This window comes from Pristiophorus japonicus, chromosome 3 (assembly GCF_044704955.1).
Source record: "Pristiophorus japonicus isolate sPriJap1 chromosome 3, sPriJap1.hap1, whole genome shotgun sequence".
Classification (NCBI taxonomy): Eukaryota; Metazoa; Chordata; class Chondrichthyes; family Pristiophoridae; genus Pristiophorus; species Pristiophorus japonicus.
In genome coordinates, this window is record NC_091979.1 from 90884569 (window position 1) to 90900311 (window position 15743).

The following is a 15743-nucleotide window of genomic DNA, read 5'->3' on the forward strand; positions in this document are numbered from 1 at the left end:
CTGGAATTGATGCAAGAAAAGAGCATACTAGAATTCATCATCATAGGCAGTCCCTCGGAATCGCCTAGCATGAGTTCTCAGGTGACTGTACAGTCCAATACGAGAACCATAGTCTCTGTCACAAGTGGGGCAGATAGTCGTTGAAGGAAAGGGTGGGTGGGACTGGTTTTGTGCTTGATTTCTGCACGCTCTCGGTGACGAGACTCGAGGTGCTCAGCGCCCTCCCAGATGCGCTTCCTCCACTTAGGGCGGTCTTTGGCCAAGGTCTCCCAGTGTCACTGGGGATGTTGCACTTTATCAGGGAGGCTTTGAGGGTGTCCTTGTTTCCGCTGCCCACCTTTGGCTCGTTTGCCGTGAAGGAGTTCCGAGTAGAGCGCTTGCTTTGGGAGTCTCGTGTCTGGCATGCAGACTATGCGGCCTGATCAAGTGTGGTCAGTGCTTCGATGCTGGTGATGTTGGCCTGGTCGAAGAAGCTAATGTGGGATTTGTAGGATCTTGCTGAGACATCGTTGGTGGTATTTCTTCAGCGACTTGAGGTGTCTACTGTACATGGTCCATGTTTCAGAGCCATACAGGAGGGCGACTACAGATATGAAAATAAACACTTATTGGATGTAATTAAGCAGACTCCATTGCCTCATGTTATATTAGATCCATTTATGTTACCTATTGACATCAAACTAGAATGGGTTGAAGGAAAGGTTAAGGGGTCAAGAGCTATATTCTGCTCAGTGCAGATGATTGTAGTTCCATAAAATCATAGAACTGATGTCGCCGCATGACAGAAATGTGCAAATGCTGCAATCCACTTCACTCAATCAAGTCCCAGAAGAGTATTTCGATTTGTCAAAGCTGACTTTAGATATATTTGCTCAACGGTTGCTCATGACTTACGATTAATTTGGATTCAATCCAATGTAAAAAAAAAACATTGCCCCTGAAATTCCTGGGGCTGGAGAAAGCAGAGATCTTCAGTTCCACCTGAGCCGATTGCAGGGGCGGGAATCTGGAGGGAAACCCGGTTACATTATCGGGGCGACGGTTACACCATTGGGGTGTAACCAGATTCAGCCCCATTTTCACTGCCCATTAAATGTCAGTGATGTGAGACTGAGCTGGCGTAAGTCCTACTGGTGGGCCTTAACAGGCTCTAACCCTTTACTGGGGAAAGGTAATCAATTCTGGAGTGAATCTATTACCTACCCTTGCTATGCATGTCAATTTTCTCTGCTTCAGTATAGGCTATGTTTCTTATACCTGTAAGTTTTGCTGAGTTTAAAACTGTTATTTCCATTATTTTGTGAATTTTCATGGCAACTATGGAATTTACAGAAATACTGACTATAAGACTTTATTATTTCAGCTGTCTAGTTGTGTGACAAGAGCATATTCTATACATAAAGCTTTAATGTCATTGTAGATACAGATAAATATAGGCTCTTTATTTAATACATAAATAACAGCTCTCCTTTCTGAGTACAATGTTAATCATTTTGTCCTTTAATCACAAGTTGAAGTAGTGTAATGTATAGTTTTTCACATTTCAATCAGCTTTGAGGGCATGGAATAATTAAGCAAACTTTTTGTGAGTCTGTGGGGAAGAGAGTTAAATCTGTACTGACAAGTTGCTTGTGGCGATATAGTGAAGGTAATTGATTCCTGATCTAAGGACTAATCTGCAATGACAACTGAATGCATTCATTTGTACACTGTTTCATTCTTACCGCAGCCTCCTATCTGTCAAGAGCTAATGGTGTAAATTACTTTTGTTTATTATTGTGCCAGCAATTTCCCCACACACCCAATTATCAGTCTCGGTTCTGTTTTTTATATTCATGCACAGAAACTCTTTTGAGTTAACCTGCAAAACATAAAACATGTATCCGTGCCACCCGACCTGGATGACACACACAAGACATTTACAAGGCCCTTTTTTGTTTTTTTTTTGGGGCACTAAAATCAAATTTTTCCTTTTTTCCAGTGCCCCCTATAAAAGGAGAGGGGGACACTAAAAGCACCGGCAATTAAAACAAATTAAACTTTAAAACGTAAAATCAAATTAAAATTTGGTTGCCGGGCGTGATGATGCACTCCAGTCCCTCCGGTGCCCACCTCTCGCGGAAGGCCGCGAGCGTACCGGTGGACACCGCGTGCTCCATCTCCAAGGACACCCTGGACCGGATGTAAGAGCGGAAGAGAGGCAGGCAGTCAGGTTGAACGACCCCCTCGACCGCCCGCTGCCTGGACCGGCTGATGGCACCCTTGGCCGTGCCCAGGAGCAGTCCTACGAGGAGGTTCATGCACAGAATGTGGGTGTTTCTGACAAACCTGCCATTTATTACCCATCCCTAATTGCCCCTTGAGAAGATGGTGGTGAGCAACAACTGAGTGGCTTGCTAGGTCATTTCAGAGGGCCAGTTAAGAGTTAACCACTTTGCGGTGGGTCTGGAGTCACATTTAGACAAGACTGGGTAAGGACGGCAGATTTCCTTCCCTTATGGACATTAGTGAACCAGATGGGTTTTTACGGCAATCCGGTAGTTTCATGGTCACCATTACTGATACTAGCTTTTTATTCCAGATTTATTTAATTAACTGAATTTAAATTCCCCAGCTGCCGTGGTGAGATTTGAATTCACATCTCTGGATCATTAGTCCAGGCCTCTGGTTCATCATCATCATAGGCAGTCCCTTGAAATCAAGGAAGACTGCTTCCATTCTAAAAGTGAATTTTCAGGTGGCTGCACAATCCAATGCGGGAATTACAGTCTCTGTAACAGGCGGGACAGACCCCACCACATAGCACACTCTGGTTACTGGTCCAATAACATAACCACTATGCCACCATTTATCATTAGAAAATGCCACGTGGAAGTCGGTTCATTTAACAGAAGGTTTGACAGACGTGGGGTGGGGGGAGAAAAGTTGCAGGTGAGAGTCAGCCTATCCCTTTTGTCACATCTTGGTGGCTGACTTAATACTATTCATAGAATTTTGGCAGCTTTTCTGTCTGGGGAAGTGGGTGAGACATGAGAAATAGAAAAAGAAGAAAATACATCAATGAGGAAATCATTCTATTTGTTTATATTTAAGATCAGAAAATGTTGAAGAAGCAATGATTTTGTAGCAGTATAACTAAGATTTTAAACAAAGCTGCTTTAGTAAAGCTTGATTTTAATTTTGATTACAGCCCCTTAAGTAGCTTAGCTTTCCGTGCAAACTATAGTAGTCCAGAGGCAGTGAACATCATTTGTTTCCTTACGTAACACTGAAGTAGATGTTATGCCCCTCCACCCCCATGGGTGACACTCCCCTTTAACTAGACTATTGGGTACTTGTACATACTGTCTGTTTTGTTTCTTGAATCATGTTACCAGAACAGCAAATAAAAAAAGCTTTAAAAAAGTAGTGCACAGATCTACCTAATTTTTCAGTTTTTATCAGGGTGAAATTCTCTCCTTTTTAGGTATTTTCTTTCCATCCTCCTTTAATTGTCTTGTGTTATGCACCATCCCTACCAAAGAGAGAGGGCAGATAGCCTGTTCCCAAGCTTCTGCCAGTGCCTCTGTGAAGCCAACAACTGAGAAGTGCAGGAGTGGCCGAGTGTAACTTTCTCTGTTCTTTTCTCTGCCTCTCTGTCGAGTAGCACTATGCCCCTGCTTGGTATCTCCCTGCAGCGGCACAGCTCAAACTCACTGCGAAGAGGTTATGACTCGCAACTCCTGCCCTATTAGCCTGTGCCACTCTAGATTACAGCACCCAAATGTTGTGCCACCACACTGCTATTCACAAAGTCGATCTTTGAAAGCCATTTACACAAAGTGCTTTTTAGAATTTTTCCCCAAAATGCCTATGTGTTGTTTGTAAAGTAAAATCTTCAGACTTCCTGCAATCCTTGCAGTTTCCTGACACTTTATTTGTACAGTGGATACATCAGCCTGCTATTGAGAACAAAGACCCAGCATAGTTTTATAAATGAAAGCCCTTAAGGCACTGAAAGGAGAAGGCAAGTCTGGGTGAGCATATATTATTCAAAGTGCTTCCTCACACTATATTCAGAAAAAACAGCCTTGATCTTTTCTTAAATGTGCCAAGTTTTTACTCAGTGACCTGTCAGGTCAAGGGTCACTCTGGCTGCTCAGCTGTTCTGTGCTGTCACAGAGTGGGAGGAGTCTAGAGGGGGTTTAAAGATTGCAGTAGCAGCTGCCCAACTTTGGACTAAGAGCTGATTCAGAGCCATCTGACCTTTGGAAAGCATGCAACAAATTGAATATGCTGAACACCTAGGCAGACAAGCATGCCTTCTGAGGTTTGGGAGGTTCTGGATAAGCTCTCAAGCAATCCAAAGTCACATCCCCTGCTGCCTGTTCTCACCTGCTGTACTGGCTACTGGGATACTATAATGATTCCAGCACACTTGCCAACTGATGAACATGTTGCTTGTCATTGAACAGTTGTGTGTTGAACACTTTCCATAGTCAGGATCCATTTATTGTAGATACAAAAAAGGTCCAAAAATGTTATATATTAAATATCAATCTCATTCCCTAGTTATCATCTTGAAATTTGCTATACACATGTTCCAGATTCAGATGAGGAGAACAAAGAGAAAGGCAGACGATCACCAGTTCCTGAGATCCAGCTCCGAGACTATCAGCAGGAAGTAGCAGCTCCAGCTTTGGAGGGTAAAAACCTAATTATCTGCCTGCCCACAGGAAGTGGAAAGACTAGAGTGGCTGTCTACATTACCAGACATCATCTCGACAAACTGAAGTTACTGGGCAAAATGGGGAAGGCTATAGTGCTTGTTAACAAGGTAATTTATTGTTAAGGGTGACTGTGGTTCAGTTATACTGCTGGTAGCATTATATTTTAAATGCTATTTTTGGAGCTATATGGACAGACAGTGCTTGGAGTACACCAAAGTGGGGAAAGCAAATCTCTATAGGCACTTAATCCAACTGCCACTGACATTTAAAGTTAGCGAAGAATAGACGATTCCATGAAGTCATTTTATCATTGCTACAGTGCAAAGCTGAAATGGTATGAGAGCACCTCCTCCAAGTATTCTTAATAGGTGTACAACACTATCGGTCTGAAATTGATGGCAACAGAGTACGAAGCACAACCAGCAAGACCAGAGTTGTGTCTCGCACTCTGTTTGCTAGGTGAGAACCCTGCATATATATCCTAACAGGCCTGTGAACATCCTAAATTTCATGTGCACACTCTATTCTTACTTCAAAATCCCTATCTAGTCAGCAGACTTAATCAGAGACTTGATATTAGGACCTGAATGCAAATAAACAAAATCTGCATGCACAGGATTCTTTTTTCAGATGGCTGTGACATGTGCACGCAGAAGAGTTTGGCTCTGATAAACAAACTGCTGACTTTTATTTGCCTCTTTCAGCAGCACTGAGGCCTGGTAATTGAGGAAAAAAAGAAACAGATACTGTTATCGGGGAGGAGAGAAAGATCTTCTTGGGGAAAGTGGAAAGAGAGAACCGAGGGAGAAAGCCATTTTTCAAAGGCGAATGGAGAGAAAAGACGCTCTGGGATACCACTTTTGTAAAGGGAGAAAGAGAGAGATACTATTGGGGTGGAGATGCGCGCAAGAGGGCCCTGTTAAAAAAGGAAGAAAAAGAGACAGAGAGAGACCCTGTTGAGCAAGGAGGGAAAAGGAAAAGAAACCCAAGATTAGGACACCGAGGGTTCCATTTCTGATTCTGCTAGATTGGAGGGGTGGGGCTTAGCAAGCACACGTTCTAAGGCAATGTCTCCTCTGACTCACCATGAGCAATGGCATGGGCAATCCACTAGTTCATTGATATAATGGATAAAAGATAATCTAATATAGGATGACCGATTTATAGAAATCACAGTGTTGTGGCTTTCTTGCATCAGAAAGTGACAACATTGTCATTATTTTGGAAAAGCCAAAACTGCTGTCATGAAAATCTGTACTTACTTTGACAGTGAAATAAGATGAAGTTAAAATCTACTTAAAAGAAAAAAGGTTAAAAAGACTTGCATTCATATAGCGCCTTTCACGACTTCTGGATGCACCCAAGCGCTTTACAGCCAATGAAGTACTTTTAAAGTGTAGTCTATTGTAGGCAAAGCACCAGACATTAGATTCATATTCTAATTCAATCAGGTGGGCAAAATTACAATGATTGTTTCTCTTTCATTCATATGTACACCAGGTGCCGTTAGTTGACCAGCATTTCCGTAAGGAGTTCAATCCATACCTGAAAGATAAGTATAGTGTCTGCAAAATAAGTGGTGATACCCAGCTGAAGATCTCCTTCCCTCAAGTGGTGCGTGAGAATGACATTATTATCTGTACAGCTCAAATCCTGGAGAATCAACTGGCTGAACTAAACGACAGTGATGCAGATAATCTCAAAATATCAGGTACATTTTTGTCTTTAACACACTTTTTAATGTGCTAATTATTTGAAGTACTGTAATCGCTGTGTTATTTGTAATTGATCTGTATGCAACAGTGATAATAATCTTGACAGTTAATAAGCCCTTCTAAAGGCCTTTAGAGGGCCCAGGGACAGCATGGGTCAGCCCACACTACGATACGTGCACGCTAGGTCTGTGCAGCATAGCTGGTCTCCTTGGTTAACCCTTGCCACTGGACCAAGACCTAGCTCTGTCAAGCCCGTGTAGTGGCTGGTGTGCAACGGCCACCACACGTTAAAAAAATCCTCGCACAAGCATCTTCCATCCTTCAAGATGTAGTTCGGGATCTGGAATATTGAAACACCCATGAACTCATCCCTTTTTGGCGTGGAAGCAAGTCATACTCGCTTCGGGGGACTGCCTATGATGATGATGATAAATTTAACAGATCACCTATAAATAAGCTCCTTTAATCTAAAATATTTAATTGAAGAATAATTAATCTGAACAAATGGTGGTAAAAGGGAGAGGATGGCATTTGCATGGATGTGTCACATTCATGTCATTTTTGTATCAATTCCCATTGGATGCTGCACCTAGAATGATTCTAGGATAAATCCAGGAGCAATTTTGAATTTTATATAATATTGCTTCTTCATTTTTAATTTTCTCTCCTGCAGGTTTTGTTTTCACTTCTCTTGCTTTTTAAAATGTCTTCTTCTCCCAACCTTACCATTCAGTTTCTTTGTTCACTTTGTTTTGGTTACTGCGTTGCTCTGCAGCCCATTGTTGATGCTAGTCTACCATCTAGATGCTGCAGTGATTGAACCGCTTGATTTAAAAAAATCTCTTCTGCCAGTCTAAAGAAACCAAATGCTAAAAACAAGAGATGAACAATTTATTTTATTGGAAGAAAGCAACATTTTATCTTGGGAAGAGGAGCATGATTTACACGATCAGTTCACCAGTTGTGAAAAATATAATTTTCCCATCTTTTGCCAGCATAAACTGGGGAAATTAGGTGAATTCTAGCAGCAGTAGTATTGTGAGTTCTTTATGGGGACTCGTTCTGCTGGGGTAAGTGTTACTCTGCAGAACCTCCACCCACCCTAACCCCAAGCAGCCTGAAATTCCCCCTGAACTCCAACTGGGCCGAAGATTTTTTCTTAAGTTTTTGGCTTCTACTGGACTCACTCTGCCACTAGAGAAGATAAATGACCCACTCTGGGATTGATTAGCTTATCCTTGAAGGTTTGGGCTTTCAGAAGGCCTCAAAGGGACTTGCGTCAGCTCGCAACTTGCATGTGTTCTGCTGAGGCCTTTTAATGGTGTAAAGGGAGGAATTTCCTGGCGAAGCCCAGGAACTCATCCTGCTCCCCTCACTGGCATGTGTAGGGGCACAATTGTAAGATCTGCCCAGGGTTCTCTTCCCCCCACCCATCCTTGAATGGAATCTAAAGGTCCTGGTGTAAATGGGGCGGAATCCTGGCAGAAATGGGTTCCAGCCCAAATTCCTCCCTCCGGGTGGAAATCAGACACATGCCCTCTCCCAACCCAGGGATTCCAGGGCCATATTGTTTAGTAAGTAAGTGTTTGTGTACAATCACTACTCTGATTTTAACTTTCAGCACAGCATAGCTTGTCACTACTGTGGCAAATGTTTCTCAAGAGACTGTGACATTGGAATAAAAAGACTCCAGTGTTTCTTCATGTTTTATTGGGTTCTAGGGTGTTATCTCTAACTGATCACTGGTGGATCACTGAGTCCATGCAATGTTGAAACTAAGACCAGATGTAATCATTTTTTTAATAAATGCCTGCTCTTGTGGAATGATTCATTTTAATAATTTAGTTTGCAGTTAACTGTTTACTTTTTCAAAATAGACTAATGGCCATGCACACCATTCAAGCTCTTTCTAGATGAAATAATGTGTATTTTTCTTTATGTTTCAATGTTTTAATCTTAGAGAAATGCATAAAAAAATCAGCTAACGTTAATGTGATGTACAACCACATCAAAACAGGGAGATGGTTAAAAACAATTGTTGTGTCCCAGCTGTGAACACTTGTATATTGGCTACAAACTAATTTGGATTATTGGCCTATTCTGTAGCTTTGGACATGTAATTTGTCAAAGGTCCCTCCTTCAAGTAACATGATGGGAGGAATAAATCGATCAATAAATTAGGAAATACACAAAATGCTTCCCTTTTTTGATTTTTAACCAGTGTTTCCAAAATATATTAATCCTTAAATACTGCCAAAGTACAACTGGCCGACTTCCACAAGATTAAACAGTTCTGTTCTGCCTTTTGGAAATAACATCTCAGTCCATGCGCTCTATATGACCCTGGTTTGAAAATTGTTACATTGATTTATTGTAGAAGACTGTAACTCCAGCTGTTAAAATGCAACAAACATTCCCAATTGCTATATAAACTGCTATTCGAGTATCTGCTTTATTTCAATAATGAGTAAAATGTATTCTGTTATCTCAATTGCCCAATCATACTCTCCAATTGCAAAAGAATATGCTTAAAGTTTTGTGTGTCTTCTGACAGGCAGTATTCTAGTTTGCAAATAATACGGGTATTTTGTAATCAAGGGATATAGGTGATGTGAAGAAGCACAAATAGTTTTGAATTCAATCTAAATATCACCCAAATTACAGCTTTATTAATCAATTTGGTGTCAGCCTCACCTCAGTGATAGCACTCTTGTATCTGAGTCAGAAGGACGTGGTTACAAGCCCCATTCTAGAGACTTGATCACATAATCGAGGCTGCCACTTCTGTATGGTAGTGAGCTCCCATCTAATCTCAAGTGGACATCAAAGATCTCATAGCACTATTTGAAGAAGAGCATGGAATTTCTCCCAGGGTTGAAGCCAACATTTATCCCTCCACCACCAAAAACAGATTATCTGGTCGGTTATCTTAGTCCTGTTGGTGGGATCTTGCTGTGCACAAATAATTGTAAGAATTTATTCTAATAAAACATGATCTACTTTGATGCTCTTAATTAGAACTCAACATATTACTCATTCCCAGCCATCCACATTTTCATGCATTAACATGTGTTCCATGTTAGAATATCAGGGCAGGTATGAGAAATTTGTGCTCCGAGTGTAGAGTTTCGCACCCTGACACACATATTAGGATTTTAGGTATGGAGATCTATCCATTAAAATCAATGATTGGAAAACATAGAAAATAGGTGCAGGAGTAGGCCATTTGGCCTTTCAAGCCTGAACCACCATTCAATATCATGGCTGATCATCACCTCAGTACCCCTTTCCTGCTTTTTCTCCATACCCCTTGATCCCTTTAGCCCTAAGGGCCATATCGAACTCCCTCTTGAATATATTTAACGAACTGGCATCAACAACTCTCTGCAGTAGAGAATTCCACAGGTGAACAAATCGCTGAATGAAGAAGTTTCTCCTCATCTCAGTCCTAAATGGCTTACCCCTTATCCTTAGACTGTGTCCCCTGGTTCTGGACTTCCCAACATCGGGAACATTCTTCCTGCATCCAACTTGTCCAGTTCCGTCAGAATTTAATATGTTTCTATGAGATCCCCTCTCATCCTTCTAAACTCCAGAGAATACAGGCCCAATCGATCCAGTCTCTCCTCATATGTCAGTCCTTCCATCCCGGGAATCAGTCTGGTGAACCTTTGCTGCACTCCCTCAATAGCAAGAACGTCCTTCCTCAGATTAGGAGACCAAAAATGAACACAATATTCCAGGTGAGGCCTCACCAAGGCCCTGTACAACTGCAGTAAGACCTCCCTGCTCCTATATTCAAATCCCCTAGCTATGAAGGCCAACATGCCATTTGCCTTCTTCACCGCCTGCTGTACCTGCATGCCAACTTTCAATGATTGATGTACCATGACACCAGGTCTCGTTGCAGCTCCCCTTTTCCTAATCTGCTGCCATTCAAATAATATTCTGCCTTCGTGTTGTTACCACCAAAGTGGATAACCTCACATTTATCCACATTATACTGCATCTGCCATGCGTTTGCCCACTCACCTAACATGTTCAAGTCCCCCTGCAGCCTCTTAGCATCCCCCTCACAACTCATACTGCCACCCAGCTTAGTGTCATCTGCAAACTTGGAGATATTACACTCAATTCTTTCATTTAAATCATTGATGTATATTGTAAATAGCTGGGGTCCCAGCACTGAGCCCTGCGGCACCCCACTAGTCACTGCCTGCCTTCTGAAAAGGACCCGTTTATCCTGACTCTCTCATTCCTGTCTGCCAACGAGTTCTCTATCCATGTCAATACCACGTGCTTTAATTTTGCACACCAATCACTTGTGTGGAACCTTGTCAAAAGCCTTTTGAAAGTCCAAATACACCACATCCACTGGTTCTCCCCTGTCCACTCTATTAGTTACATCCTCAAAAAATTCTAGAAGATTTGTCAAGCATGATTTCCCTTTCATAAATCCATGCTGACTTGGACCAGTCCTGTCACTGCTTTCCAAATGGCTGCTATTTCATCTTTCATAATTGATTCCAACATTTTCCCCACTACTGATGTCAGGCTAACCGGTCAGTAATTCCCCATTTTCTCTCTCCCTCCTTTCTTAAAAAGTGGTGTTACATTAACTACCCTCCAGTCCATAGGAACTGATCCAGAGTCGCTAGACTGCTGGAAAATGATTACCAATGCATCCACTATTTCTAGGGCCACTTCCTTCAATACTCTGGGATGCAGACTATCAGGCCCTGGGATTTATCAGCCTTCAATCCCATCAATTTCCCTAACAGTTTCCTGACTAATAAGGATTTCGTTCAGTTCCTCCTTCTCACTGGACCCTCGGTCCCCTAGTATTTCCAGAAGGTTATTTGTGTCTTCCTTCATGAAGACAGAACCAAAGTATTTGTTCACTTGGTCTGCCATTTCTTTGTCCCCCATTATAAATTCACCTGATTCTGACTGAAAGGGACCTACGTTTGTCTTCACTAATCTTTTTCTCTTCACATATCTATAGAAGCTTTTGCAGTCAGTTTTTATGTTCCCATCAAACTTCCTCTCATACTCTATTTTCCCCCTCCTAATTAAACCCTTTGTCCTCCTCTGCTGAATTCTAAATTTATCCCAATCCTCAGGTTTGCTGCTTTTTCTGGCCAATTTATATGCCTCTTCCTTGTATTTAACACTATCCTTAATTTCCCTTGTTAGCCACGGTTGAGCCACCTTCCCCGTTTTATTTTGACTCCAGACAGGGATGTACAATTGTTGAAGTTTATCCATGTGATCTTTAAATGTTTGCCATTGCCTATCCACCGTCAACCCTTTAAGTATCGTTCGCCAGTCTATTCTAGCCAATTCACATCTCATACTATCGAAGTTACCTTTCCCTAAGTTCAGGACCCTAGTTTCTGAATTAACTGTGTCACTCTCCATCTTAATAAAGAATTCTACCATATTATGGTCACTCTTCCCCAATGAGCCTCGCACAACAAGATTGCTAATTAGTCCTTTCTTATTACACATCACCCAGTATAGGATGGCCAGCCCTGTAGTTGGTTCCTCGACATATTGGTCTAGAAAACCATCCCTAATACACCCCAGGAAATCAGGAAATCCTCCTCCACCATATTGCTACCAGTTTGGTTAGCCCAATCTATTTGTAGATTAAAGTCGCCCATGATAACTGCTTTACACTTATTGCATACATCCCTAATTTCTTGTTTGATGCTGTCCCAACCTTACTACTACTGTTTGGTGTACACAACTCCCACTAGGTTTTCTGCCCTTTGGTATTCCGCAGCTCTACCCATACAGATTCCACATCATCCAAGCTAATGTCCTTCCTTACTATTGCGTTAATTTCCTCTTTAACCAGCAATGCTACCCCACCTCCTTTTCCTTTCTGTCTATCCTTCCTGAATGTTGAATATCCCTGGATGTTGAGTTCCCAGCATTGGCCACCCTGGAGCCATGTCTCCTTCATGCCAATTATATCATATTCGTTAATAGCTGCCTGCGCAGTTAATTCATCCACCTTATTACAAATCCTGCAAAGCATGCTGATCTCCACACCCAAATTCCTGATATGCATTCCAGGGATGCAAAGCTCCTCACCAGCATCCTAATTCTTAAAATCTAGTACATTATTCCCAGTACAAGTTACTTAAAAATGAAAAAGAACCTACCTTTATTTATCTCCTATTCTGATTATATTATTCCAACCAAGCTAAGAATCATTGAGGTAAATTTGCATATTCACCATCTGGGCAGTAATCTGGCAGAGTGGATTACAGAATGAAACTCACGTGGGTTCGATAGGGGGTGGGCGAGCCACTCCTCCAGATTACAAAAGAATTTCCACTTTGCACATCAATAAATGGTGTGAAGGTTTAGCACTGAGATGTGGTGACTGGTTGTAATGAAATGTGAATACTTTCGTCTTATCAGATTTCTCGCTGATAATAATTGATGAATGCCACCACACTCAGAAAGAAGGAGTATACAAGGGCATAATGACCAGATACATTGAGCAAAAGCTGAACAACAAAAAAGGGAATGCAGTGGAGCCACTTCCACAGATCCTTGGACTAACAGCATCACCTGGCGTGGGTGGTGCAAAGAATAAACGAAATGCGGAGTCGCACATTTTACAAGTAAGATCTTGCATTGTTCTGCTTGTACAGACTAAATATTGCCAACAAGGGTGGTCTGCATATTTAATTATAAAATATCCTTTGGAAATCCAACATGGAATCAAGTCCTGTATGAGTGACAATTAGCTCCAGGCTACTTGGCACAGTTATGCTTTGTCCATTCTCAGCTATGAGGAGCAACTCTCGATAGCCTACCTCAGGGAAGCATGCATGTTGGTTCTGTGACTGTTCCTAGCTGAGGAAGAAATAAAATGTGCCAGTGATCAGAAGATAGGAATAAACATTTTCTGAATTTAAATATAGAAAATGGGTACCAAAGAGGGAATTATAACGAGTGTCATAGTTTAGGAAAGTCAAAAGAAAACTTAGATTGGATTACTCCCTTTTTAACAAATGCTAAATCATTATTGATTTTCCCCACTTGGTATTTGCGTTAACAATTTTGCTAACATTAACAAACAGAGGAAAATACAGGAAGAATGTTCATCATAGGCAGTCCCTTGGAGTCGAGGAAAACTTGCCTCAACTACTAAAGTGAGTTCTTTGGTGGCTGAACAGTCCAACACGAGAGCCACAGATCCTGCCACAGATGGGACAGACATTTGTCGGGGGAAGGCGGGGGTAGGACTGATTTACCACACGCTCCTTCCGCTGTCTGCGCCTGACCTCTTCACGCTCGCAGCGTTGAGATTGAAAGAGCTCAGCGCCCTCCCGGATGCACTTTCTCCACCTAGGGTGGTCATCGGCCAGGGACTCCCAGGTGTCAGTGGTGATGTTGCACTTTACCAGGGAGGCTTTGAGGGTATCCTTGTAACGTTTCCGCTGCCCACCTTTGGCTCGGTTGCCATGAAGGAGCTCCGCATAGAGCAATTGCTTGGAGTGTCTCGTGTCTGGCATGCAAACTAAATGGCCTGCCCAGCGAAGCTGATTGAGTGTGGTTAGTGCTTCAATGCTGGGGATGCTAGCCTGGGTGAGGACACTGATGTTGGTGCGCCTGTCCTCCCAGGGGATTTGCAGGATCTTACAGAGACACCATTGGTGATATATCTCCAGCGACTTGAGGTGTCTTCTGTACATTATCCATGCCTCTGATCCATACAGGAGGGCAGGAATTACTACAGCCCTGTAGACCATGTGCTTGGTGGTAGGTTTGAGGGCCTGGTCTTCAAACACTCTTTTTCTCAGACGGCCGAAGGCTGCATTGGCACACTGGAGGCGATGTTGAATCTCCGCATCAATGTCTGCCTTTGTTGACAAGAGGTTCCCGAGGTATGGGAAGTGGTCCACATTTTCGAGGGCCGTGCCGTGAATCTTGATGACAGGGGGGCAGTGCTGTGCGGCGAGGGTGGGCTGGTGGAGGACCTTTGTCTTACAGATGTTAAGCGTAAGGCCCATGCTTTCATATGTCTCGGTGAATACATCAACTATATCCCCACTTAGTATTTGCGTTAACAATTTTGCTAACATTAACAAATGGAGGAAAATACAGGAGGAATGTTACCCCCATACTGGCTTCTATTTCGAAGTGAGTTGTACCATTATAACCGATGCTGGGAGAGAATTGACATTGCTGTAATGATCAAGAAAATATGTTATGGCTGTGATTAAAAGTAGAATGAAAATGTTATGTGATTCAAAGCAGGTTATATAAAGTTTCTCTTCCTCCCTATTCCTTTGGAAATTGCTGTGGTTTGCTGAATAATACAGATAAAATAATCATTAATAATAGCTAGGGAAACAGGTCGAGTTGTTCTTAACATTTTAAAGAGACCCTTGTTTCTATTGATCTGTACATTTCTTGTCTAAGTTAAAAAATAACACGCTTCAAAATCACTAGAATGATGTCGCTCTTTCACTTTGTTCAGTCACAAGCCAAAGTGCGAATCAATTTAAATTAAAGTCTGCTAATGGACGATTCGCTTTAAGATGTGACCAAGCCCAATGTTTTGCCAGCAGTTGCAATTGGTGTCCATAACTAAGTTATTATGTTTACATAAGAACAGGAGTAGGCCATTCAGGCCTCTCGAGCCCTTATGTTAGATTATGGTTCATCTATATCTTAACTCCCTCCACCCACCGTGGTTCTGTAACCCTTAATACCCTTGGCTACCAAAAATCTATTAAACTCAGTTTTTAAATTTTCAGTTGACCTAGCCTCAACAGCTTTTTGGGGAAGAGAGTTCCAGATTTCCACTACTCTGTGTGAAGAGTTTTCACATCACCCCTGAACAGAAAAGTTCTAATTTTAAAGTTATGCCCCTTGTTCGGGATTCCCCACCAGAGCAAATCGTTTCTCCCCATCAACACTGTCGACTCATTTGATCATCTTAAACACCTCAATTAGATCGCCTCTTAATCTGCTATATTCAAGGGAATGTTGCTATATTCAGGGGAATACAAGCCACTCTTATGTCAGCTCTCCTCATAATTTAACCCTTTTAGTCCCGGTATCATTCTGTTGAGTCTGTGCTGCACTCGCTCCAGGGTCAATATATCCTTTTTGAGGTGTGGTGCCCAGAACTGAATGTAGTATTCCAGATGGTGGCTAACCAGAGCTCCGCACAGCTGTAACATAAGAACATAAGAAATAGGAACAGGAGTAGGCCATACGGCCCCTGGAGCCTGCTCCGCCATTCAATAAGATCATGGCAGATCTGATCATGGACTCAGCTCCACTT

General features: G+C 42.2%; 1 protein-coding gene across 1 annotated transcript in view; it reads left to right on the top strand.

The window, feature by feature from the left end:
* Positions 1-15743, top strand: part of ifih1 (interferon induced with helicase C domain 1) — a 189647-nt gene that overhangs the window by 134895 nt on the left and 39009 nt on the right. The window contains exons 5-7 of the mRNA XM_070875538.1: positions 4587-4816; positions 6210-6420; positions 12860-13065. Of these exons, the coding sequence (XP_070731639.1) occupies positions 4587-4816; positions 6210-6420; positions 12860-13065 (647 nt within the window). The remainder of the gene's footprint in view (positions 1-4586; positions 4817-6209; positions 6421-12859; positions 13066-15743) is intronic.